The sequence below is a fragment of the Bison bison genome, unplaced genomic scaffold, assembly GCF_000754665.1.
Source record: "Bison bison bison isolate TAMUID 2011002044 unplaced genomic scaffold, Bison_UMD1.0 scf7180017864063, whole genome shotgun sequence".
Lineage (NCBI taxonomy): Eukaryota > Metazoa > Chordata > Mammalia > Artiodactyla > Bovidae > Bison > Bison bison.
In genome coordinates this window covers 8,309,331-8,337,168 of record NW_011494635.1, presented here as the reverse complement: position 1 = coordinate 8,337,168, position 27,838 = coordinate 8,309,331, and the positions used below count along the sequence as shown (strand labels likewise).

At 48.0% G+C, this 27,838-nt stretch overlaps 1 protein-coding gene across 4 annotated transcripts in view; it reads right to left on the bottom strand.

Moving 5' to 3' along the window:
• Positions 1 to 27,838, bottom strand: part of DIP2C (DIP2 disco-interacting protein 2 homolog C (Drosophila)) — a 199,381-nt gene that overhangs the window by 45,796 nt on the left and 125,747 nt on the right. For all 4 annotated transcript variants that reach the window (XM_010836412.1, XM_010836413.1, XM_010836416.1 and 1 more), the window contains 12 exons: positions 24,640 to 24,763; positions 24,272 to 24,381; positions 24,046 to 24,148; positions 22,357 to 22,421; positions 20,235 to 20,328; positions 20,036 to 20,155; positions 18,755 to 18,869; positions 5,789 to 5,928; positions 5,145 to 5,281; positions 3,784 to 3,992; positions 2,628 to 2,742; positions 1,956 to 2,157 (listed from right to left, as the gene is read on the bottom strand). In XM_010836412.1, the coding sequence (XP_010834714.1) occupies positions 1,956 to 2,157; positions 2,628 to 2,742; positions 3,784 to 3,992; positions 5,145 to 5,281; positions 5,789 to 5,928; positions 18,755 to 18,869; positions 20,036 to 20,155; positions 20,235 to 20,328; positions 22,357 to 22,421; positions 24,046 to 24,148; positions 24,272 to 24,381; positions 24,640 to 24,763 (1,534 nt within the window). The remainder of the gene's footprint in view (positions 1 to 1,955; positions 2,158 to 2,627; positions 2,743 to 3,783; positions 3,993 to 5,144; positions 5,282 to 5,788; positions 5,929 to 18,754; positions 18,870 to 20,035; positions 20,156 to 20,234; positions 20,329 to 22,356; positions 22,422 to 24,045; positions 24,149 to 24,271; positions 24,382 to 24,639; positions 24,764 to 27,838) is intronic.

The following is a 27,838-nucleotide window of genomic DNA, read 5'->3' as shown; positions in this document are numbered from 1 at the left end:
GACATCTGAGTACTACAGCCCTGAGGTGGTCATGCATTTACCAGCGATCCTTCATCCTAAGCATCTGTCTTGAATTCTGGCCACCAACTGTGTCCCAGCACCTGGGCCCACTGGAGGCCAGGACACCAGGTCAAGGTGTCCAGGAATGAACAGGGTTAAAGGAGGGAGAGGGAGGCTCAGTGAGTGAAGCCTCCCTGGGGAGCCCAGAAACTTTTGTCCATTCAGTAAAAACATGCCAGGCTTTTTCCCCATCCATTTCTCATGCTCATGAAGGGCTGTGCCCCATGTCTTTCTTGGCTGGCCACCCGAAGCCAGTGCCCACAGGATGTGAAGAAGTGGGTGCTTCACTGGGAAATAAACTCTACCCTCCATACCACAAACACGGGTCGAAACAACAAAATGGAGGTAAGAGGAAAAAAAGAGAGGAAGAACATTAATAAGGAATCTGAGAATACTAGAAAACTTTAGAGAAAGATTACTGGTAAATGCCAACCTAAGGTGCCCGAAAAGCAGTGAGAGCTGAGGCCTTGTGTGCTCTTTCAAGGAGGATATAAGCTCTACCATGGGAGTCCCAGCCCAGCCCCACAGGCTACTCTGCTGGCAGAGAGTGGTGGTCAGCCAGTGGGTGACCCCGTTCCTCCTGCAGCACTGGTGTCCTCACCTGAATCTGGAGAGACTGCTCACTCTCACTGCATCAAGCTCGCTTCTGGAGGTGGCCTGGTTCCTATGTCTACCGCCACTGCGCTATACCCATGGCCCGTCAACTATCTCTAGCTGACTTGTTGTGATCTCTGCCCGGCCATGCTTCATCAGTGGAGCAAAGAGCATCAGGCCTGGGTCTGTCTCTCCAATACTCTGGCCCTACAGCCTTGGGTTAGTTCCTGAACCTCTCTGTGGCATGATCTCATTTCCTTATAAAATGGAGACAAGAACGCCCACTCCTTAAGACTCCAAGAGGATGAGTCAGGTTAATACCAGCAATGTGTGGAGGCGTGGGCAGCTTGTGCCAGGCCTGCTACTCGTCATTCTAACACCCCTTGGGCTCGCCCAGCCACCCCCCTGGTCTGTTTGCACGTCAAGGCTGGGGGCTGGGGGCTTTTCATCACTATACTAGCACCACATTCTTGCAATAAATTCCTCTTCATTGGTAACTGGGTGCCACCTTAAAGAGCATAATCGTTGCTAGGAGGACCAAGTCAGATGGTTTATAATTACATGTTCCCTGATAGCTCAGTTGGTAAAGAATCTGCCTGCAATGCAGGAGACCCCGGTTTGATTTCTGGGATGGGAAGATCCGCTGGAGAAGAGATGGGCTACCCACTCCAGTATTCTTGGGCTTCCCTTGTGGCTCAGCTGGTAAAGAATCCGCCTGCAATCCAGGAGACCTGGGTTTGACCCCTGGGTTGGGAAGATCCCTTGGAGAAGGGAAAGGCTATCCACTCCAGTATTCTGGCCTGGAGAATTCCACTGACTATATAGCCCACGGGGTTGCAAAGAGTCGGACACAACTGAGCAACTTTCACTTTCCCTAAACTACAAAGCAGCAGACAAATGTTCAGCATCATGAGGACACCATAAACGAAGCTGCAGAACTCCTCACAGGCTCCAAGGGCTGTAAGTTATGGAACAGGTTTGCAGGCTTTATTCTAATGTCTATAGGAAGGAGCAGTGACCCTGAGAGGTGCTTTGCCAGAGTCCTCAAGGACGTCTGACATCTGCCAGGGAGGCTGGGCTCGGGTAACTACCAGCACCTCTCCTTCCCCCGTGGCCCTCACCCTGGGCCTGGACTCCACTACCTTCTTCCCATATGTGGCAGCAAGACAGTGTTCAGGAGGAGGCTGACCTGCCAGAGTGTATAACCAGAGACTGGAGAAGACGAAGGCTGAGAATGGGGTCTGTGTGGCCCTTGCCCAGACCCAGGACCACCTCAGGCCCTCACAGCCCTTCAGACGTACCTGGTTGCTTCTGCCGAGGCTTAGGCAGGTTTGTAACGCACGTGTGGGGACACATGAGGACATTGCAGGGGTGAAGTGAGCCCTCCAGGAAGAGCTGCTTTGTTTCAGACAAATGGATGCCCCCGAGTGGAGTTTTGGGGAGGGTGTTTGCTGGAACCAAGGCCAGACAATAAACCCCAACTTGATGTATACTGTCGATTGCCTGGAAAGCCAAAAGAGAAAGAACCGTGTGAAGCAGGTATAGTGAACAGACAAGGAGCAAATACTCAGACTGTGCAGAGCACACCACGCAGAAGTACATGCAGCACTCGCAAAGCTCCCATCATGGAGACACTGAGGTCAGGAGGGCAGGTCGCCAACCCAAGCAGAACACACAGGTCACGGAACACGTGTGGAACACCACACACACGACAATGGACACTGGGAGGAAAAAAGCACGCTCTCAGGGTCATAACAAGAACTCCTGCTGTGAACTCCACGAGCAAATGGGAGCAGCTCTGCACACCTCTGACCCCTAGGCCGGGTCTGTTTAGCTCCCCACCCCGCCCCGGGAGGCGAGCCCAGGTTCAGTAGCTGATGAGTCTGTGGTCAGAAGGAGGGATAAGCAGAGCACTCAATGGCACAGGGAAAATGACGTGAGCAGGGAGGGGGCTCAGGGCAGGCGCGAGCTACCTGCAGCACCCTGCTCATCCACTGGAAGCTGTCCTCTTCCGTGGAGTCTGGCCTCTGCTCAGCCACAATCACAATCCTTTCGTCGTGCAGGACAGTCACTGAAAACACGGCTATTCTGTGGATACAGACAGGACATGGTAGTGAGCACATGCTGGAGATGCTCACAGAGGACTGGCCCTGCCATGAAGGGCTTCACAGCTACTATGACCACAGAGCTCAGGAGTTCTCAGCACCAACTACTCCCCAAGAAAGGAAAACTGCAGCTTCCAACTCCCAGGCGCTCACCCACAAAAGCACAGGGGAGAAGTCTGACAAAGCCAGGGGGCAGGTGGAGGACGACTGCCATACTTCTTGTAGAAGCAGCCTGCTGCAGCTTGGGCAATGGGCCTCAAGCCTCAGGACAGGCAGGAGTTGTGCAGGTATCAAAACTGCTGAAACTTACTGGGCCCTGCAGTTTGCATCTTGAGTTTGTACCTGCAAAGCAATATTCTCCCAATGAGCAGAACTTTGCCATTGGGGAGTTGATGATTTTCTGCTAGCCCAGATTCTCTCAGGAGAAGCACAGACTGGCCCTCTGGGGGGTCCTCTGCACAAAGGTGGCTGGGTTACACCCAACCCAAAGCTCTGCGTCTTCCTGCTCCTGTCAGCTAAGCTACACAGGGCGAAACCCAGAGCAGCTGACTTCCTCCAAATCAGCAAAACCTTAGGAGCCATGGTCAGTGATCCATCATTGGCTGTGTGCCAAGCAGGGGTCAGGGACACCACCCAGAAGGAACCCACGTGAGGCAGTTTCCAGGCAGTTTATGGCTCATTTGTTACCTTTGGGTGAATGAACTACAGCAAGATAAATGCTTGGTTCTTTTGTGTAGTTTACTAATTAAAAATATGCTTTTCAAAAATAAATAAATAAAAATATGCTTTTCAAATGGACATTATTCTTTAACTTGGAGAATTTAGTGAAGATACATTTATTGGGTTCAGAAAATTTTCATAAAATTGGACATTAAGAACTGCACAGAATCTTAGAAGTCACAGAGTTCAGGGGCTTCAATGTACAGAGGAGGACACAGAGTTCCATTAGTTTAAGCAATTTTCTGCAGTTTTATATAAAAAGTGTAGCCTGTGGAGAACCATACCAACCACAGAGCACACCCACCTTCCCCTGTAGACGAACTTCATGGGTTCCACAGCCAGTGCTGTGGCCACGATGTCATCAGCGTTGTGTCTGCGCCCGCTGACCACCATAAGCCCGTCCATCTTGCCCACCACGAACACAAGCCCTCCAGGGCCAACGAAGCCAAGCAAGCCCGTCCTCACGAAGGGGTACTCACTGACCGGGGCCCCTGAGCTCGTCACCGGGAACACCTGGGGACAATGAACTCTTGAGTGTCTGCTGGAGCCCGACCTCCGCCCTCCTCCATGGAACCCACTGCTCCTGCTTCCCTCCACTGGGTCTCTTCACCTGGCCCTGGTGGGAGAAGCCCAGGTCTGCACAGCTGCCGTGAGTGCCAGGCTGCACACCCCTCCCCCATCCCCATTCCCATTCACACAACTCGTCCCTGGCCCACACGCAGGGCCCTCTGAAGAGGCCTGCCACAGTCTAACGAACATTAATTCATTCTTCTACTTATAAAACCACAGCATAAAAATGGTTAAGTGGAGAAGCAAGGTGCACTTTAAATAACATGTCAGTAGTAAAATGATTCCTGTTCATTACACTGCTGTCTTCCTTACGGGAAACACACTCAAAAATACAGAGGGAGCAGCCCCACCACGAGTTCAAACTCGACCCCTAGTTTGAACACATAAGCCACACAGAAAAGAAGATAGGTTTTATTTAGACTGTGTCTGGCTCAGTTTCAAGGGCACTTAGAAACCTGAATCCTGACCCAACGGATCTGCCTGTACAAGCCACATCATATGTGTTCGCATCCAAAGTTCTATTTATAGCCTTTAAAAAATTTATCCCCAATCAACTCATATTTGCTAACATACAACTTAGTCAAAGTGTGCTCCTCCTAAGGTCAGCACACTTGGTGAAATGGTAAGAATTCTGAGAATGTTGGGTCTACCAGGCAGTGTGCATTTGTGTGTGCTAACTGCATGCCACCCCATGTGCACACAGCACGGACACACGCTTGTGTGGTGGAGGCAGCTGTGCAGTGCGAATGCTTGGTCGAGGCGGACAGTCCCCGAGGAGGCCGCTGCTCTCCGCCTCGGCAGGGCTGCGCGCTCCCCAGCCCCCACCCATCAGCTGCTGCTCTTTCTAGATGGGTGAGAATGGCAATGAGAAAAAGGCTGCCTCTAGATAAACTGTAATTGCTCTTTCTCAGCTCTGGTTATGAGGTGAAAACAAGGTTGCTAAGCCAAATTTATTAAAAGCTATAGAAAATGGCAGGAGAAAGTACAACCATTTTAATTACCATGAACATGTTCTATTGAGAAATCACTATCTCCTTTTACATCTATTCCACACACCTGGCAAAAGCTGTCTGATGGGGCTCACCTGCCACCTACCTCGAAGGTGTTCTTGGTCATACCCGAGAGGCCGTAGTAGGACATGCCCGTGGCCACCGCGCACACGCAGAGCTCCCCGACTTCGTCTGTCCTGCACAGCTGGGGAACCCCATCAGGCTTCACTGAACACATGATGGCTGAATGCAAAACAGCAAGCACAGGTTACTTTAGAAAGGGAGTTGCAGGGAGCTGGAGAGGAGAAATGAATGGGTACAAAAAAGAACACAAAAAGTAGTAGCATCTGCAGCAAAATCACAAGTGAAAGAGAACAGGCCCTCACAGTCCCTGAAGCAAGCTGTGATTTTCTTGTTGCGGTAAAACAACATTTCATAGCTGTGCACTGCTGTAAGCTTAGGGTGTAAATGGGATTTACACACCATGCAGACATGAGGATGACACTGAGAAAAGACCACATGGCGTGTGTCGTCAGCCAGTGCACACGGCCTCCAGGACGGTCTGAGCCCTGAAACCAATGAGCACGGCACACCTGCTCCAGTCTCTTGAGCCTGTCTGAACAGAAAGCCTCCCTGTCCCATGGGAAGCTCCATCTTTGTCTCAGACTCCCCATCAAGGCGGGCCCTGCAGCAAAGGCTGGGGGGTGCTAGTTCTCCAGTCTGTGGCTCTGCACCCACACCCACCCTCACCTCCAGGCATCACGAGGCCGACATCTTGCACGGTGAGTACAGACAGCTTTTCCTCTGAGTCCACTCGGATGACCCCATAGGTCAGCCCATGCATGGAGAGGACGCCACGGCCCGGGGGCTGGTTGCTGTCATCGGTGGGCCTATGAGGACAGGTTGAGTCTGATTAGAAGCACGTCAGCTGTCTGAACACAGACACGCGTGTCCACATGCCACCTGCACACCAAGGCTTCTCCTTCGGGCCCTAAGGGCAGACACAGCTGTCACATGCCCTGTGTTCTCTGCTCAGGACACACTGAGGTCTGCTCCTAAAAACTGCTAGACTCCTGAGAAGCATGGAGATCCCACAGGGCTCCCTTGTCTCCCTGCCTTCCCCTTACATGTGTCCACTAGACACCAACCAACTCCTCCAACTTACTCTTTCTCCTTGCAAGGTCGGATCTCCTAGGTTTGAAAATGGCTCAGAAGGGAAACTCAAGTCTCCAGGAAGGAGAATGACAGCAGTGAGCAGAAATGCCAGACTGTGAATGTGGCCTCCAGGTCAGACGTATGCTGAGTATGCACACTCTCGGTTGTAAGAACTGGCAATTATGTGGATGAGAGACCAGCTATCAAGTGCTCGGCAGCTAGGGAAGGTACAGCTTCACACATCCGGGGTCTGCTACCGCCGCCCCAGCTCACCCCCACTTGAGTCCTCATTGCTTCCACTCGGCATCTGGTAGGGCTCGCCCTCCATGCCCACCCACTTCCCTGGGGCCCAGGCCTCCTCCTCGCCTCCAGCAGGGTGCCTCATGGCCTGTCCTTCACTGTCCCCCGGGGTGGCTCGTCACCCCACTAACAGCACCTCCATGGTGTCCTCCACAACAGGTACCTTCTAACCATCCACCCAGGCCTCTTCCATGAGGGCAGGGGCTTTCCTCTGGTCACTGCTGAACCCCCACCCTTGGAGTCGTGTCCAGTAAAAAATGTCTGCCGACTAGATCAAGTGAATAAACAAAACATTTACAAGATCATGGATTTTATCCCTGAAAACGAAAGATTCTTCAATGTGAGCAAAGTGAGAGAATATAATTTAGGTAAGCATCACGTTTGTTTCTCTAATTTCCCAAATATTTTTTCTATAAGATTGCTGGAAAAAGCCAAACGATCTTTTTGGCCAACCCAATACAAACGCCTAAGGTGTTTTAGGACCTAAAATACAAACTATAGATAGCAGTCTGCCATATGGCTTTAAAGTATTTCATGAAGGTTTATAATGAAACTAAAAAACATAAATAGGGAAACAAAAGCTAAAATTTGCAATAATGGGTATTTGAATTAAATTATTGGTATATTTAAAAAAAAAGCATATATTAATTGCATTTCAATCAAAAAAAAGTAACAGTCTGAAAACCAAACTATTCCATCTGTAACAATCAAGAAGAGAAGCACTAAAGAATACAAAAGCAAAGTTGCCCAAATAATAAGACCCACACGAAACCACCTGGAAATGAGCCCCAAACAGTGGAACTGATATTGATCTGGCTGTATCTTTTCCAAAGGCCCCAGTAAAATTGTAAAATGAAAGAGGAGCCTCGCAGAAACCCTAAGGGGGCCAGGACTCCCTCACCCTCATTCTCAGTCAAGACCCCATGTTGAGAGTCAGAATCGTCAGCCTGAGCACCTGCTGTGGGCCGAACTGTGTTCCCTTCAGAAGACATGTTCCTGTGCTAACCCCCTGTATCCAGAACGTGACTTTATTGGGAAACAGGGTCTTTGCAGAATATAAATAGTTAGTAAAGGGTTGTAGGTCTATAAGCCAGGGTTGCTGGCACCACCAGAAGCTGGAGAGATGCCCAGAAAAGATTCCCCTTAGAGCTCCAGACAGAGCCAACCCTGCCAACAACTTAACCTCAGACACTAAGACCCCAGAGCTGTGAACTGTTATAAAAGCCCAAGCAAATGAACATTCTTAATAAAATTTATAGGTACGCCTGTTTTTATTTTAAAAATCCACATGAAAGCAAAACGCTGAACCAGCCAAGACATATCCCAAGTATGGGAAGATTTAAGAACTGATTGTTGTGACCAAGAAGCAGGGAGGGAGAAGTTCTTTCACAACCCAGCAGTGTATACAGTCTGTCTTAGTTATGAGATCCACTTAATCATGAACTGCATTTATTACAGGAATTTTTCAATTATGTCTGTAAAATGCTAGTTATGGGAAGACTGAGTTCACTCACCTAAATGTAAACCAACAGCACTAACTCTGCATTACTGTAATCTATGCTATATATTATATTTAACAGAGTCCCTGCAAGTCAGACATTCTTGGCAGCTTTGCAAAATACATCCAAGGCGGCAGCACAGAAGCACCCTAACTCCCAGGCACAGTGCTTGGCCTTGCTGCTCGCTTGCTCACACACCTGTGATCCTGGTTGTGTGTCCCCCCAGCTTTCCGCAGGACCTGCTGTGTCATGGAGGGAGTGTGAGCTGTGCTCAACTGGGTGTTTCATGTGCCAGATATTCCTGAGCCCTTTACACACCAACTTACTCATGACCGTGAACCTGCAGAGGCATTGCTACTATCCCATTTTACAAAATAGAAAACCAAGGCTCAGAAATATTAACTTAGTTGCCTGTGTGAGTGGAAGGGCTTGTGGAGATTCAGACCCACAGAGGAGCCCCAGCCCAACCATTTTGTCTCCTTTCCCAACACTTGCCCTGCCTCTGGCCTAGAAGACTAGGCAATTTTTAGTTCACTGTTAGTTTTTTCATGAAATTTTCTTTTTTATTTTTTTTAAATTTTATTTTATTTTTAAACTTTACAAATTGTATTAGTTTTGCCAAATATCAAAATGAATCCGCCACAGGTATACATGTGTTCCCCATCCTGAACCCTCCTCCCTCCTCCCTCCCCATACCATCCCTCTGGGTTGTCCCAGTGCACTAGCCCCAAACAGTGGTATGAGTAACATGAGCATACCCTTTGTACGGACACGGCAAGCTCTGCATGAGAACATACGGCAGAAGGCTAAGACTCTGCTCACCTCCAGCCCCACTCCCTCTGGCAGCCGCTACTCACGGCAAGAGTGAAGTTTCAGCCTTTTTGGCCTTATTGCCTATAAAATATGCGCACATACAAATGTGTTTACACCAAAGAGAAGCAGAACCCCATGTGCACATTCTTCTGCAACTTGCTGTTCTCACCAAACACCTCACAGAACTTCCCACATGGGTGTGTGCATGTTAACACACACAGGATGTGTCCTGGACACACCAATGAACTAACCTGCTTTAATTATTATATGGTGTTCAATAATATGAACACATTTTTCTTTCATTTGTATGCATTTGGAAATATTTCTGTAAGATACATACCTAGAAAGGGAATGGAGGAGTCAAAGAGCATATACATTTAAAATTTTAATAAAGCCTAAACACCTTCTCAAAATGGAGAAGGAAATGGCAACCCACTCCAATATTCTTGCCTGGAGAATTCCATGGACAGAGGAGCCTGGTGTGCTACAGTCCTTGGGGTTGAAAAGAGTTGGACACGACTTAAGCATGCACGCACACACCTTCTCAAAAGACTGTGTCATTTTGCAATCCCACCAAGAGTGAATGAATATTACTATGTTTTCACTCACAGTCCATTGAGTGGACTCAGAATGCTGTTCTAAGCATTTTATGTATGGTAACTAATGTCTTCTTCACACAAGCCCATGAGACAGGCATGACCGTTCCTCACTCATAGACAGGACATGCACCGCCAGGGCAACGGTGGTGGGGTTGGCCGGGCAGCATGCCCAGAATGGCTTTAGAACCCGTGTCTTCCACCTCAGTGCTAAGCTGCCCTCAGCCTTACCCATTTCCACACACCTGTGCTGACATTGATCACCAACCTTATAACTGTTTCCAATATGGTGAGTAAAGTGCATTTCTCATTGTTGTTTCAATTTGTATTTCCAGGACTATTAACCAAGTCAGGTAATCTTTTTGCTCCATTAACACCCTCCTAGGAGAAGGCAATGACGCCCCACTCCAGTACTCTTGCCTGGAAAATCCCATGGATGGAGGAGCCTGGTAGGCTGCAGTCCATGGGGTGGCTAAGAGTCGGACTTCACTTTCAGTGAAGTCAGACTGAGCGACTTCACTTTCATTTTTCAGTTTCATGCATTGGAGAAGGAAATGGCAACCCACTCCAGTGGTCTTGCCTGGAGAATCCCAGGGACGGGGGAGCCTCATGGGCTGCTGTCTATGGGGTCACACAGAGTCGGACACGACTGAAGCAACTTAGCAGCAGCAGGAAATAAAAAGTCCAAGGAGAGAAACTAGGTGAGGGCAGAAAAACCAATCTCAATAAGTAAGATTCTTAGGAATTTCAAAACATCTACTCTAATAATCAAAACAAGTAAACTAAATAATGGCCGAGGGTGCCAAAGACCCAACTGTCAGCTTCCAGGTTCAATTCCAAGATGAACAGTGTGCTTATTATGCATCTCACACAGAACACAAATTACAGGAGGAATCATCCTGGCAATCTCAGGACCACACAGAGCTGTCTTCACACTCTAAGAAAGCACACAGCTAGGAATGGCCAACACCACCATGGTATAAAAAGGGAAAATCCCATCTGAAGCCAAAGTAGAGGCCCTGCAAGGAAGGAGCTGATGGAGAAGGCCTTCAGTGGGCAGTCTGTACCCACTGTTATTTGTGGTGCCATTTTTAGCCTCTAACACACTTGACATGATCAGCCTTGAGCTGATCATGCTTCTACAAAGCCTAAAGAAAGAGCTCCCGCACATGCAGTGAACACATCAACACTCTGCAGGCAGCCAGCCAGGCTCAGACATGCAGCGATGCCAAGTAAGTGGAGTCAAGTCAGCAACAAAGGTTCTGAGGACTTCCGCTGCTGGGACTCAACAAGGTAACTACATCTTCTTAGTGCCAATGCCATCCTCCAAGCCCTCAGCTAGCCGGGACAACAAAGACACAAGGTTGAAACATAGTACTCCCCAAATTAGGAGTTATTTTCATGTAGTTTTGTCCCTAATGTAGTTTTATCCCTAATGTAGTTTTGTCCCATGAGAGCAATACATGCCACACTAAAAAACCATTTTAAGAGCTGAGTAACATACAAAGGAACGTTTCTCCCTATATCACATTCTTACCTATTCAGTAAGTATGTAGTTAGCAGATTTTTTTTTCTGCTAAATCTATTACTTACAGAGGCTTAATTTTCTCTCAGACAGAAAAGGGATCACACCATACACATTGTTTACAAGATGTGTTCTTCATTTGTCCTGGTTACTTTTCCCTGTCAGAGAGCAATCATCCAGAACCAGCAGGGAGACAGCCTGCAAGTCTGGGGTTAGGGAGGCTACTTCCCAGCATCTCCCTCTGTGCACCTCAGTCTCCATCAAAGCAAACTTCTGTGCTCAATTCAGTATAACACCAAATACAGTAAAATCAACTCAAACATACATGATCAGGACAATGAGATAACATGGTTACTCTGCTCTTCACTGCTACCTCATTAAGTCATTTTAATTTACATGATTATCATCTCCAAACTATTTCGTGTTAGAGAAGTTTTAAATTTTTGGCTAAATTTTTAGATAAAATGACAATGTATTTTTATCTCTTATGTTTTAAAAATAAGGTTGTGTGTGAAGTCTCTCAGGTGTGTCTGACTCTTTGTGACCCCGTGGACTGTAGCCCACCAGGCTCCTCTGTCCATGGGATTCTCCAGGCAAGAATATTGGAGTGGGTTGCCATTTCCTTCTCCAGGGGATCTTCCCAACCCAGGGATTGAACCCGGATCTCCTGCATTGCAGGCAGACGCTTTATCCTCTGAGCACCAGGGAAGCCAAAATAAGATTATGGATCTCCAAACTCTGAAAACCCCCCACTTCAACCCCATAGGCTGTGTTAACTGTTTTTCAGTCTGGATCACTAGTTAGTTTGCCTCTGTCAGAAATCGTCAAATTTCAGTTTCACCTGGGGGCTACATGGTAAGGACAGTTCCACATCTACTATCTTTGCCCTTTGTTTCTGCCCAGCTTTCTAACTACTAAATTAGATGCTTTTTCAAAGTGGAAAATATTTATGGTAGCACAGGGGTATCTTTACCATTCTTTGGAATTATTGACTTAACTACTGTGTTTTATATATATATACACACATACATACGTATATACACACACACACATATATATATATATCACACCTTTTTTTTAATTGCCAAAGTGTCATGGTACTGAAAGAATACCTTGTATTTAAAAGGGTCACAAAAAGCTTTTTTAGTTCAATCAACATTATCACAATGTAGCTGTTAAACAATGGGCTCCATCATCTATATTTTAGAGGGAGACACAATCAAATGCAACCAAGGAGAAACCCAGTCAGAAAACAACCTACTGGCATCCATCTTATCCTGGTTTTGTAATTCTCCTGTTGAGTTTAGGCATCATGGATCCTACTTCTCCAGTATTTTTTATTCTACAACTAGCCTGCAGAGAAAAAAATACTAAACATTCATCTGGATGCACACTGGCATCCAGACACTGGCCAGGGCCCTGCTGCCAGCTCTCCAGTGCACAGGTACTCCCTGCTCCTTTGCAAGCAGAATTCGGAGGAGACTGTGACTTCCTCGCACCCGAACCTTCCAGGACACTCCCTTTTGTGTAGGTGAGAGGCCTGCTGCTGCCTTCAAGAACAGGGACATCAACATATTTAGTGGCCATGACCACGGGCGCCAAGCCACCAAACCTGGTGTCCACTCTGGCAGGACCAACTCAGAGCAGCCTCACAAGGCCAGCCCTCCTGGCTTCCACACCCAGATCCACTGGCTGCCCAAGCAGCTTCCCTGTAACAAGCTGGCTTGCAGATTTACAAACATTTGAACAGAAGACCATCACAGAGTGATACATACTCAGAAAGGGCCAAGGCTCTGAAAGTCTGAGCAGTGGAGATACAGCAGCAATTTTTCTTCACTGAGGACCACAGGCCAACCACCCAGTCCCATTTTCTACTTAAATGGACAAAAGCCAAGCGGGCAATCATCTGCTCCCGGCTCTTTACTGCAAGTTCAATCTCTTCTTCACCACAGGGCAAAACAAGCTGTCCTGGGAAAGTTATTCAGATAGGACACCAATGCTCAGACAACAGCACAAAGGAAAAAATCAGCTCCCAACCCTTCAAGTGAGAATGAAGGACTCAGCAAAAGAAACAGACTGACAAGGCAGCCAATCACTCGTTTTTCACTTTTTTACTTTTTCTTTTAAAGATCATCCTATGAGTAAGTAGTAGACAAAGTGTGAGTGCTGCAATGCTTCCCATGCTGACTTTATAATATTTAACAAAGTGTCCAGTTTGTCCTCACTCCCAAATCCACAGGAGCAATGACTAGGCCTCCCGGGCCCCCACTCAAAACTTGAATGAATAGAATGGATCAAAGCTGTTTTTACTTAATAACTTGCCCTCTCACTTCTTACATGTGCAAACTGCACTTCAAGTTTTGGGGAAAAAATAAGCACAAAGCACAAAAAGACAGATTCATATTCCAAAAGCAAGACCATTCTGTAGACACAGCCATGTGTGTGGATACCAGACAGAACAGGAATCTGACCCCTAGTCACTGGTCACACAGCCTGTAGAGGAAGATGTTCCAAAAAAATATGTGTTTTCACAAGTTTGCTTGAAAATGAACTTAAATATGAACATGTAAAAAACAAGGATGGTGAATGAAACAGGTTCTAAACAAGAGTTTAGCATGTGTTTTCCTTCTACATTCACCCCTGAGACAGAGACCCTGTCACCCACTTCACTGCCATGCCGTCCGAGTGTGACACCGTCACAGAGCAATGCCCTCCCTGCACAGCCAGCACTCACAGCTCAAATGCAGCACATGCAGGTCCTCCCTGGCATCAGAGCATCACCCCAGAGCCCCAGGCGGCTGCCCCACACCCTACCTGTGTCCATGCCTTCTCCCTCTCCCCTGTCTCGGCCCTTCTCAGGACCAGACTAATGGGGGTGTGGGCAGTAGGGACATGGCCTTTCTGCTGATGCTGCTTTCTCAGAGCATCAGATCATGATACTATAACTTTATGCAGTTAGCTGCACCTAGTCAGTCAAGTGAAATTAAAGCAAACAAACAAAACCCCACACAACTTCACTCAGGTAAAATGCAAACCTACATCTTTCTGCTTAGGTGAGTGTATACATCCAGTACACAGACATGCGGGCAAGGGCTGAACTCTTCACAGCCTTTGCTGCTGGTGAATTACAAAGGGTCATTGTAACTGTACAGCAAGTGACTTTTATGCCTCACTTTACATATTTTCCATTTTTCTTTTATTCATCTATTAACAAAATATATGCTAAACACCAACCATCAGCCAGAGACAGAGAATAAGCAATAATACACCAGTGAATCTACCAGCCTGTGAGAAGGAAGCAAATGCTGAGAGGGCATCACAGTGAGTCACGTGAGCACGGGGTGGTCAGGGCAGGCCTCAGCCATGCTGCCCTAGGGGCACACCAGAGACCAGGAGGTCTGGCCACAGGGAGACAGGATGGGACCAAGAAGGGGCATGACCAGACTGTGTGGCCTTGTGGCTCCTGGTCAGATGGGACAGCAGGGCAGAAGGGCAGGAACTCGGTGAGTTGGTGGAAGAAAGTGTTGGGCTTGGATGTCCCCTGGCAAACTGGACAGGATGCTGGAGCTGGTGGAAGGTGTGGGGTGTGCATGTGGCTCCAGTGGAGGGTAAGAGAGGACGGTAGTGGAGGCTTAAACTAAAAATCACGTCTCCTTGGCCTCCACCTCTCCTTCCCACATGAAAGGAGAACTGAGTCCACAGTGGCCAAGACCCAAGAGATGAAGGCCAGCCCCCAGTTTCCACATGCCCCTGGACCTAGCCTGAACTCCTCACGGGCAGGGAGCACACGGGAAGCCGGGGAGGGGCAGCAGGAGGGATAGGCTGCATACAGCCTGGAGGGGCACGGGGTGCAGGCCTGGGGCTGGTGTGTCAGGTGCGGGAGGAGGCACAGGTTAACTGGTCCACAGTGACTCCGCCCTTTCTATCACAGGAGGTGGCTGTGAAAATCAACCTAAGACTGAAAAGCACTCTTTCAAATGTACACGTTTTGGACAAACTCAAGGTAAATAACACCATGACAAGCACCTGGCGGTCTTGAAATGCACCCTGCACTGCCCCCTAGGACCTCTCTCCTACCAGGTATGATGGAAATGAAGTTTGTGATTTCAAGTCACATCAAAACCAAAATGGGTCGTCAGGTAGTACAATGGCGTATTCGCCTCTGTGAGCAGCTCAGCACGTGGGAATTTGCTGGCTGTCTGAGGCCAGTCATCACCAGTGCTCTGTTCACTTTACTGCACAAAGTAAACCATTTTCTGAGGCACTGCAGACAGATGTGTGCTGCCTACAGATGCCGTATCTCCAGAACCACAGGGCACCTCAGACATGACATTACCTGGTCAAAGCCATAAAAGAACAACAGAAAAACCCAGAAAAAGAACTCAGTGAAGCAGAGATCAGCAATTTATCAAACAGAGTTCAAACTACTGGTCATGAATATGCTCACTGAACTCGGGAGGAGAATGGAGCAATTGAGTGGGAATTTCCCCAAAGGCACAGAAAATGTAAAAAGAACCAAACAGAACTAAAGAATAACAGAAATGAAGATGACACTAGAGGGACCCAACAGTTCAGATTAGAGAACGTGGGACGGCTCAGCCATCTGGAGAACACGGCAGTGGAAATCATCCAACAGAAAAAGAAAAGAAACGAAAGACAGGAGGACAGCTTACGCGGCCTCTGGGGCAATGCCAAGCGTGCCGATGTTCACAGTACAGGGTCGAAGAAGGAGAGACAGAAACCCTGTCTAGAGAAACGATGGCTGAGAACGTTCCTGACCTGGGAAAGAAGACAGACCTTGAAGTCCAGGAAACACTGTGGGTGTCAGGATGAAATCAAAGAGATCTCCTCAATACACACTGCAATCAAATGGCAAAGGTTAAAGATAAAGAGAGAGTCTTAAAATCAACAGGGGAAAAGCAACTAGTTACATACAAGGGAAACCACCTATGACTATCAGTCAACTTTTCAGCGAAACTCTGCAACCCAGAGGGTTTGGCAAGACATACTCAGAATGCTGAAGGGAAAAACATAGAACTAAGAAGACTCTACCCACAAGGTTCTCATTCAGACTTGAAGAAGGGAGAAGAATTTTACAGAAAAGCAAAGCTGTAGGAGTTCATCACCACTAAACCATTCTTACAAGAAATGTTCAAGGGACTTTCATAAGTGGAAAAGGACATAACTAGAAATAAAAAATTATGAAAGAAAAATCATTGTAAATATAAATACATGTAAAGGTAAATAAATGTAAAATCTCACTGGTAAAGGCAAACAGGTAGTGGCAGTGGTAAAGGTAGTGGATCAACCACCTGTGAAGCTAGTAGGAAGGTTCAAAGACGAGAGTAGTAAATCTACATCCGCAATACGCAGTTAAGCAACTCACCAAAATAAAAAATGTAAGTCAGGACATCAAAAACAAAATGGAGAGTAAAAATGGAGTGCTTTTAGAATGTGCTCAAACTTACTGAAAACTTAAGTGACCATCAACTTAAAACAGATGCATATATACACAGGTTGAAATATACAGTGCTCACTTCAGTAGCACATATACTAAAACTGGAATGATACAGAGAAGATTAGCATGGCCCCTGTGCAGGAATAACATGCAAATTCAGGAAGCATTCTATCTTTTTTATACTTAAGGCTGATTCATGCTATTGTATAGCAGAAACCAACATTACATTGTAAAGCAATTATCTTCCAATTAAAAAAAAATATGAATTTCACGGAAACCACAAACCAAAAGCCTGAAACAGAATAAGGAGGAAGGAATAAAACATACCATACAGAAACCATTTTTGCTTTTCTTTCACTAAAAACTCCTTGCCTTGCCCACCTTCTGCCTAGAAATCTTCCATGTATACAACCACTCAGAGCTTAAAACTCAACATTCAAAAAACTAATATGATCATGGTATCTGGTCCCATCACTTTATGGCAAATAGATGGGGAAAAATGGAAACAGTGGCAGATTTTATTTTCCTGGACTCCAAAATCACTGTGGACAGTGACTGCCGCCATGAAATTAAAAGATGCTTGCTCCATGGAAGGAAAGCTATGATAAAACTAGATAGCATATTAAAAAGCACAGACATCTCTTTGCCAACAAAGGAAGGTCTGTATAGTTAAAGCGATGGTTTTCTTAATAGTCACATACAGACGTGATAGTTGGACCACAAAGAAGGCTGAGTGCCAAAGAATTGATGCTTTTGAATTGTGGTGCTAGAGAAGACTCTTGAGAGTCCCTTGGACTGCAAGGAGATTAAACCAGTCAATACTAAAAGAAATAAACCCTGAATATTCACTGGAAGGACTGATGCTGAAGCTGAAGCTCCAATACCTTGGCTACCTTATGAGAAGAACTGATTCACTGGAAAAGACCCTGATGCTGGGAAAGGTTGAAGGCAGAAGTGGGTGGTAGAGGATGAGATGGTTAGACAGCATCACTGACTCAAAGGACATGAGTTAGAGCAAACCCTGAGAGATAGTGAGGGACAGGGAAGCCTGGCATGGAAGAGCTGGACATAACCGAACAACTGAACAACATGCTAAGCACAGCAGGGGTCCCCAACCTCCAGGATCTAATGCTTGATAATCTAAGGTGGAGCTGATGTAGTAATAATAGAAATACAGTGCACAATAAACAGTAATGCACTTGAATCATCCCCAAACCACCACCTGTCCCTCTCCCCCTCCTTCCCCATCCGTGGAAAATTGTCTTCTAGGAAACTGGTCCCGGGTGTCAAAAAGGTCGGGGATCGCTACTCTAAAGCATGTCTCTGGTGTTCAGTGAACAGCAGTGTGTATCTATTAATCCAAACTCCTGATTTATTCTACCCCCACCTCTTCTCCTTTGGTGACCATAAGCTTATTTTCTCCATAGGTGTTTCTGGGAACTACTGACAAATCCAGACAAGCCCTTGTAGCCCTTCTCACCCTGGACAAAGTCAGCTCTTATGAGCCGTAACCACAGCCTGTCTCTACTAGGCACCAACGGCTCTGAGATGGGCGGCGATGCCGGAGTAACTTAGGACCAAGAGCATTGCATTTGCTGACCTTAGCAAGAGCCCCGGCAGCCCAGCTCCACACAGCAGGAGACCCCAGGCCCCAGATTCCTCTGAAGTGCTGTTGAATAGTTCAAAAGCTCAGAAAACCAGCGTGTTTACTGTGTAGTGTGTGTAGAACTGCCGAAAATGAAGACAACATAAAAACCATGTGTAAAAGGGAAAAGGGGTGGCCACAAAATTTTCGTTTCATCTGTTTACTCTGTTCTGTTGATGTTGATTAGACACTAAGTCATGTCAGACTCTTTGCAACCCCATGGACTGCAGCATGTCAGGCTCCCCGTCCTCCACTATCTCCCGGAGTTTGCTCAAATTCATGTCCAATGAGTCAGTGATGTTATCTGACCATCTCATCTTCCACTGTCCCCTTCTCCTTTTGCCTTCCATCTCTCCCTGCATCAGGGTCTTTTCCAATGAGTCAGCTCTTCGCATCAGGTGACCAAAGTACTGGAGCCTAATACAAGCAAATGAAAATATGCATAACCTGCCAGGACGAGGTTCACTGCTCAGCATACCTACAGGCAGACTTCCACTGACCTGGGAATCACAGTCAATCTCCAGAGTGATAAGTAAGTTTCTAACTAATGAATTTAGACTATTTAAGAAAATCCATTCTAGCATATACAAGAATGAAAACTCATCTTGAAAGCTGGGTCCTATTTTTATTCTCACACTAAGATAAACTGCGAAGACTTCTGGGCCTCTGTTAGCTGCTGAATGAGACCCCTCCCCAGACTGCCCACGGAGTTAATGGATTTGTACCTCCGGATGGCCACAGTGAGAGCCTCTGGTGAGCTGGCGCAGGGGCAGATGACCTCCTGGCGTAGACCTTTACTTTGGAAGACGTTGAGAAATGCATCACAGGAAGAAATAGACCCTAAACAGAAAGAAGGGATGACAGTGGACAATTAAAAATATCCCGTAATATAAAATGCCTTTGAGGTTACAATTTAGGCACATGTGGAATTAGGTAGCATGGACAAATACTTCATTTAACATAACCTACCATTTCTGTTACAATGAAAGCTAATATTATTCTCAAACACAGAACTCAAGAATTTAAAAAATACAACTTCTATATTTAACCATACATTTTTTCTAACTGAAGAACTTAATTTTAATAACTTTTCTGAGACTTGTTCTACCATTTTTCACATGCATGTTCCAAGAGAGAACTCTAAACCCAACTAAATGAAGAAAACATTCCTCTATATTAATATGAGTGATGAGATCAAGATATACAGTTATTAGGAACCTATCAGCTAAACTAGTCCCTAATACAAGTTTACCTTGCTTCTTTTAAGACTTATTACTCTGCAGAGTTATGGGTAAAACCATTTGTGTATTAAACAGCTCACAATTTGTGGAGTTCTACTATAAACAGAAGAATCACTTATAAAACTAATATACAAAATTATCTGTTTGCAGATCAGATGTTCTTTAGGTGTATGATGCTTTAATTTAGAAACACAGATGCCGCAAAGTTTACCAATGTGATCAGAAACATTCATTCACTCATTTTCATTCATTCACTTTGCTTCTAGCTTATATGCTCTTCTCATGAAAAACAAGCTAACAGAGTTTCTGTTTCAACTGACTGAAATAGTTCTCAAGGTATATTAATAGTATTCTGTGCAATTGCTCATTTATTTTATCCAGGTAGTTTCCAGTACAGAATTTGATAATGAAATTCCATTAAAAATGACAAATTAAATTTCCTGATCAATAAACCTGCTATGGACCATAAAATAATCATAATTAGTATTTCTTGAGCACTTGAGAACTATACATAGGGACTGCTGCATATCTGATGACTGGGTACCGTCTTGCAGCTAAAAGAAAGAGAAGAATTTAACACGTCACCTTTCCTCAGAATCAGGAAGGAGAAGAGCCAGGACTCCACCCCAGGGCTGTGGATGGACCTTCAGGCCCTGGTGCCTTGAGGCCCTGGTAAGACTCTCCTTCACTAAGATGAACACTAGGAAAGGGAAAACCAAAGCCCAGGGAATGAGGTTCCTCCTGCCCGCCTGGTCCTTCACTTACAGGGGTTTGCACCGTCGGCCACTATCAGCATCCGGAGAGAGGAGAGGTTGATGTCTCTCTGATCCCTGTGCGCCACCAAGGCCCAGTGCATGTCCCGGGATTTGACACAGGCCACTTTTGCTAAAGGAGAAGCAGGTGCAGTGAGTGACCGCCTGTATCGTGGGATGTGTTGACACTCAACAGCAGCCCCCCAACGCACCTTTGTACTGGCAGACCTTCTGAATCCAGGACAGCGGGTTCACCTTCATCAGCGCGTAGGGGATGCTAATCACATGCATCATGTTCATGACGCTCTGGAAGCAGGATACAGGGGTGAGCGGGCAGTGGGGTGGTGTGGGGATCCCATGAAGGGGGTAAACAGGGGGTGGTGAGGGAAGGTCCACATGGGCATGACCCTCCAAGAGGCTGTGGGCATGGAGGTGACTCCTCAGAGGGTGTCCTGGCGCCCCCAGCTTCTACTGATACAACTCAAAAGTCTAAATTCAAATCCTTTTCTTAGAAAAACTTAAGTGGAACAATCACTTTTTATTGGGCTTTCAGTATTGAAGCTTAACTCTCTAGTGTACTCTATTCATTTTGATTTGCAAACTTAATTTCCTTTATTAAATGTTACGCTGAACTCCAAGCAGCAGGGGAGAGTTGTCTGAACCCCCACTCTTCTGTCTGGCCTGGCTCATGTAGACCAGGGCCTGGAAAAAGCACTTATTTCTTTCAATGGACGACAAAAACTAGCTCTCTAGGTAAATGGGTCGGCACTCACACGTGCAGCCCGGACTCATACGTGGCTCATCCTCATCCTCTGTGGCTGCACCCCCTGAGCTGGCAAGAAGGAACCACGATGTGGGGACACACTGGACAAACCTACCCCATCAGCTCTGCCCTCTTTGTTGGTGAAGTGGTACAAGAGGGCGCAGAAGCTCTGGAGCAGCTCTGACGGAAGAGGACCACGTGCCCCTCCCTGCACTTGTGAGCCTGCTCACCGTCAGTGCTCACCCCACACCTTGGGCTTGTTGCCCACTCCATGCAGGTGTGAAGCATTTTTCATCATAAAGATGATGCTTTGCAAGAGTGGGAGCTGTCTAGTCAGGGACAAGCCTTGTTCCAGAAGGTGGCAACCAGAAAGAGACTCGCAACTGCCAGTTCCTGGGGCAGCAACCCAGAGCACAGCAACCAGCTGGTGACAACATTCACGAGATCTACCACAGAACTCCTGAAAGCAAGACTGTCACAAAAGAACTTCAAAAGCAACAGTCGTCAAGTAAGTAGATGGGCCAGGTACTCATTACACATGAGGCCATATGGTTCTCATGAAAGGTCATCATTCCCACTGGACAGATGGGAAAACTGAGGCTCAGAGTGACTTGGGCAACAAACGATTCTTGGGCATGGGAGCAAGCGATGTGCCATGTCACACGCCACAGGAGAAGGACCAAAGTCCAACTTGGGTCCTCTGGGCTGTGCTCTTCCTGCAACACCAGCAGACAAGGGGGATGTGCATGTGGGGTTGTGCTTGTATGTCTTAATGATGAGTGTCCAGGCGCATATGGGAAGAAGTTGCTCAGGTGGAGCCCCAAACCTTTGTCTGCAGGATTTTTGCAAGCTCTTGTTCTAGTAACTTCTGGTTTATCAGGAAATAACAAATCCCACTTCTTATAGTTATGTTCCAATCACTTGTGTAAAACTACTAGAATTTTTTGCTTCAAAAAAGATGTAAAGTTTCAGCATAAGAAACTTAAAAAGAAAAATGGGTGAGCGGAAATCATCACATGTACAACAGACACAGGGAGCCTCTAAGCAGTGATGCTAAACACATCCTGAACAAGGCCATCACTTCTCACAGCACTAACAAAACGAGGCCTCTACAATTCATGCTGAAGTTCTGACTGAGGGGAAATCTGTAAGTATGTTTCCCCTGTAGCATAACTCCTGAAATGTTCATTAAACAACAATTCACAGAAAAACAAGAATGTTGCAGCCAAATCAGATGTGTGGGCAAAGTGACCCAAACGCAAGACGTCAAGGTTTCTGAGCTTGCCAATCTGAGCTGCCGCCCATGGGAAGGGAGATCCTGAACTTTCCTGAGCCTGAGAAAGGCCATGGTCACACTGCAGCCCCAGAACATGGCCCCCAACACACGCCAGCAGCTACCAACAGAAGGTTTGCTGAGCTTTTGAAAGTTATGTTAGCTGACAACCGAAGACCTCCAGCAGTGGCAGCTTCTCTTTATCATGTGGGAGGAAGGGGTCAGATCACGATTCTAACCCTGACACGTAGCACATGCAAAGGTAAACAGGACAGCAGAGCCAGGCGGTCACACTCACCGTAAGGATTCCATGCCAGAGCCCAACGTCTTTCTTGAAATCCAACACATTCACAATCGTTTCAGCTGTACAAATAGAGAGTCAAAGATTTTAACAAAAGACAGTCACGGACCAAAGGACAAAGGAAATTCAGTATCACATCGGTGGCAAGGAATGGGTCTTAGAAACGTATCACTCCACTGTCTCTGAAGAAATGTTGCAGCCTCCAGTCAGAGGCTCAGAGACAGTGGCCTGCCTGGAACAGCAGCTCTTCAACCATCACTTAAAACACCCCACTCCTTCTCCTTTTATAATGTGTTTTCCCCCTCCCTTCCTTTTTCTTTCTTAAAATATTCTTTTCATGTCCCTCATATGTTCTCTCAAGAGAAGGAAATGATGTGTACTTGCAGGAGGAGGTGACTTCCAGCAAACGCACCACTAGAATGCACGCCAAAGTCTCATACCAGGTGCCTTGCCCCCATTTCAAAAAGGGACATTCAAAATACACAGCCTGTATTCTATTTTATGCAATATTTTTTAATGCAGAGAATTAGGGAGCAAATTTACATTATCTATCCTCCCCAGTGGCCACAAGAGTGACGGCTCTGGACCTTTGGGAAATTAGGGTAAGGAATACAGGTCATGAGGTGGTGAAAAAAAAATTGGAATTCAAACTGACAAATAGGGTGATCATCAGAAGTGATGTGTCTTTACATGTGAAACATCTGGACACTTGTCCAGGAACCGGACATCAGTGGAACATCTCCTGAGAGAGTGCACTGCTCTTAAGAAGGGAGACTGCCAGAAGGATGGTGAGAGAGAGAATGAGAACAGCAAGAAGAGCAAGAGTCTCCTCCATGACCCCTACCAGACTCCAGGAAGAGGCTCCAGCATGGCGGCAGCCTGCAACATGGCCAGGGGACACCTGATGGCAGCCTTTCCAGTGGAGGGAGCTTTGGGTATGTGATCTGACCCTTCCTCCCAGGAACCGTCAGCACTGTCAGCATGGTTATTACCTCAGTCACTCTATCCCTGTGCTCCCAGGACCACCCCAAGCAGCGCAAGGACAGCACATCATGGAAACCAATGCTCGACTGTGAAGTGCAGCCCCAGAACCGAGGCAGTACAGGGAAGGGAGCGCTGTAGCACGGGGCATGTCTGTAAGGCCCCCAAAGAGGTTCCGGTGTGCATCCAGGGGTGAACACACTCCAACCATGTCAGCTATGTGTTACAGCCTGAACTGTTTTCTCCCCAATTCTTACCCTGGAGCCCTAACCCAGGTGTGACTATGTCTAGAGATGGGACTCTGAGGAGACAAACAGGAGCCTATAGGGTGGGGCCTGACCAACAGAATGGTGTCCTAACAAGGAGAGGAAGAGACTCCAGAGCTCGCTTGGCACACAGAGGAGGCCCTGTGAGGACACAGCCAGAGGCGCCATCACGGGCCAGGAACCAGGGCCTGCAGCCCTGGGCACTGGGCTCCACCCTCCAGACTGTGAGGCGGCAACACCTGCAGTTCAAGCCCCAGCCTATGGTGTCTGTTTTGGTTGCAGACTAGTAAGACACCAACTAAACCGTCCGACAAATGGACCTTGTTCAAGGCAGCCGGAGAGAAACTTAATCCGACTCTCCTCGTGACTGATGGGCACAATACGCACTTCTCAGGGATGGATCTGGGGTCAGGATCCCCCAGCAGGGGTCTGCCCATACCTTCTGTGTAGCCACACGCCTGTGTGAGGGCCTGGCAGTGGGTCAGAAGCGCGATCCTCGTCACGGTCACCCCGAGCACACTTCCATCCTTGCACGTCTTGTACTGCAAAGAGAAGGGGCCAGGAGGGTAGAGCTCCAGGCCCACAGCCGCCGCTGACCCTGAGCTGTGTAAGGGTTGCAGCACGCGTCACTCAGCTCCCCACCTTGTCCAGACCCAGCGACTCACCTCAATATACGCAGTGTCATTATTTGCATCCTTAATGTGCGGGAACCAATCTCGAGGAGGTTTAGAGAGATGTTTTGACTCTGTGACAAACCATAATAGTTTTGGCCAACCTTGGAAATAAAGAACAAGTTCCTTTCAGGCAAGCATCACTCAGAAGACAGGTGTGACACCACCTTCCTGCTAATGGCAAGATCCACAGCAGCACAGGCCAGATCAAGTCTCTGTGTTTCCAAGTCTAAGGGCATGGTCAAGGTGCTGTGAGCCTCCAGGAGCCGAAGTCTGCCACATGCAGGCTAGGAGACCTCCTGTGTGGACAGCGTGTTAGCACAGGCCATGGGGCACACCCTCCCCACCCAGCCCGGGCTCACCTTTGAACTGCGGGATCTCCCCCGTCGGGCTCTTTGGCAGCCCCTTGTGGCAAGCATCGCTCGTCAAGGCTACAGTCACCCCACAGCTTCCAAGCAAGAACCCGATCTGCTGGCTTCCTGCATCCTGGAGACAGCAGCAAGGAGATAAGGTCACGAGTAGAGGTGATGGCCACTCTCCCGACAAAGCATGGTCTTACCCTGGGATGGCACCAACCCCTCAGCAGAGGCTCAATCAGAGAGTCAGGGCTCGGCTGACGTCTGCATGGTGGGGGCCAAACCTTATGCTCTCTGCCCGCTGCCTAACCTTGGACAGGGCAAGAGCTTGGCCTCAGTGGTGTCATCTGCACCATCCCCTTGGCCTGCTGTGAGGGACGAAGAGAGGGAGCTCGGTGTGTGCTGGTGCGCTCATGGGGTCTCGTTTCATTCCCCTCTGGTTGAACAACACCATGACCATGGGCCACAGAGAGGATCCAAGAACATGCCTCTGGTCAGGACACTGACCCAAAGAAGTCTATGATCACACCCATGCCCACCACGGAAACAAACACGCCGCATGGAGTGAGGGCACCACCGCATGGACTGAGCAGCAGCCTTTGGGAGCAGACACTGTGGGAGAGGCAGGCCTGGGTGGCGCCATCCCAAGCACCCAGCTGCCCACAAGTCAGTTAATTCACTTTCCTTACTCCCACCACTCCCTCCAGCTATGATTCAGAAAACAAAGCTGTAGAGCAGCCAGTGTTCCTGGAAGGGAAACATCAGGACTGCGGTGAGGCCATCAGCTCCTTCTTTCCCACTGCAGTAAAATCAGCAGCATCAACATCTCAGAACCACATCTTCCCAGTGCCTAGCTCCCACATTTCACTGCAGACTGACAAGCTCTTCTCTACAAGGAACCCTGCATGACCAGCCTCCACATGGCCTTGAAGCCCCAAGAAGGGGAGGCAGCCTGGTGGTTGGCGCATGGGGACCTTCCCATCCCAGGACCCTTGTGAGACTTTTCCTTCAAGTAGAGCTTTTTCAAAGAGAATTATATAATCTGTCACTTCACTGTGAATGTGGGCATCACATCATCAAAAGTTGGACCAGGCCAGGGGCAGGGAGATGGCTGTGCAGCCAGGTTCAGGGACAGACAGGCACTTCTCTGTGACAGTGAACTTTCAGGGACCACCTACGAACAGGGCACTCATAGTGGCTCAGGGGAGCTCCCAGGGCAACTGTCAGACCTGTCAGGGCTCACAGTGGAGGCCTGCTGTCCCCTAGGTCCTGTATTTCTAACATCTCCTCCTAAAGACCTTAGAACAGAGAGGAGAGGTTGAGAGAAACCAGGATCAGGATCCGTGGCTACCATGAAATTCAGCTTTGCACCTGCTCCTCAGCATCTTCTTGGTCTGGAAACTCTACTCAGAGGTCCAGGTGCATGCCCACTTCGCAGAGCCAGCCCTGCCTGCCCACTGGGCTGAGATAAGACCCCGCTGCCTGCTCTCAGAGGGTCCCCAGAGTCTCCTTCACACACCTGGACCCCTGAAGTTAAGCCCAGCTTGACCCCAGAGCCTCCATCTTCAGCCCTCCACAGGTCAGTTCTCCTGGACTCCGGGTCAGCACCCTGAGCCCGATCCTTGGGAACCCACCCACACCCCCACACCACCACCATGAGGAAAAAGCTCCACAGAAGCTGCTCAGGAGGCATGAGAACCACTGTCCTGCGGCTGGAGCGCTCCCCTCTCCCATGCTGCCTGTTGGATTTTCCCTGGAACAGCTCTTTCTGGCCTGTGCTGGCTGGGGCCTTCCTCTGTAGAGCTCAGCTGTAGGGCCACAAAATCTCACAAACTCTCCTGTGCTGTGGAAGAAAAGGTGGACCACCTTTGAGTGAAAACCTCTCTCTCACTGTCATCCTTTCTCCAACAGAGCTGATGTGTGTCGTCACTTGCTAGGCAGTCTCTCCACACTCACAGTCCGTGACAGGTAACTTCCCAAGCAGCATTAAACGCGGCACATGACCATCCCCTACCCAGTCCCATCTCAGTCTCCCAGTCAGAGAGCATCAGCCATACTCATGAGAAGGATTCTCTCTAGTAAATGTGAGGTGAGTATATGGAAGCCCTCTTTCATGAACTCTGTATTTGTGGCCCTGAAACTACTAGCTGGTACTCTTCCAATTTTGATGTTTGTCTGCCCAAACTGCTAGCTTCTCAGCAAGTGGGTCATGTGCTAGATTCTAAGGTATGGACAGTCTGCACTGGTGCAGGACAGCGAGCTCCCTCTGAGTCCAGAGGCAGATGCTGATGCGCCCAGTGCTGCTGGGCTGGACTCCTGTGGCCTCAGGGCTCACTCGGTCTCTGGTCTACGGAACTGAATGCACAATTTCACCTCTGGCAGAGCCTTGCCACTCCCCATGCTGGCAGATGGGAATTGGCTTCACAGCTCCCACCAGCCCACAGGTCTACTCTGTTGTCCTTTGGCCTTCACAGACCAGCTCAGCACCCTCAAGAGGGTGGAGAAGCCAACCACCGTCCACACCTGCCCACTGTGGCACAGTCCCAGGGGGATATCCCTTTCTACTACTATGAACTTCTCGAGTGAAAAACCAGCCTTCACCCCTCATTCCAAGAATAAGAATAAAGAAATACACATGGGACCAAGTTGTTCTGTGAAGCTCAACAACACTCAAAATTTGGAAAATCTGGTTCTCCTTAGGCCCTTTAAGACAAGGTTAGTGTGCACAGGACTCGTGGCTAGAAGATTCAAAACTTCATCACCAGTGCCACTGTGCACCTCTCACCTCGTGCTCTATGGCAACCAAGCCAGTGCATTCTTCATTTAAAAGTAAGAAAAGTTTTCTGAGGACAAACACTCTGTTCTGAAGGCACAGACTGAGCCCAATTCACAGCTTCTGGCTTCAGGACAGCCTGTGAGTCATCTCCTGGTTCTGTCCTTTCAGGCGTGTTCTGAGGGACAGAGGGCCAGGAAGGAACTCCAGCTTTTTCTTCTGAGAGAGGGTTCCCGGTCCTGAGGTTAACAGTGACCATCTGAGGGTCTGATACGCCTGGGAGATGAGTGAGACAGAGCCACGTGGCAGGCCACAGCCAGGAACACCTATGATGGCTACAGGCAAGTCTCAGGAACCCCAACAGATGCAGGTGAGACACTCAGCCTTCACTCGGCAACCCCTGGCCAGGATGTGGCAGAGGCAGGTGCCTCT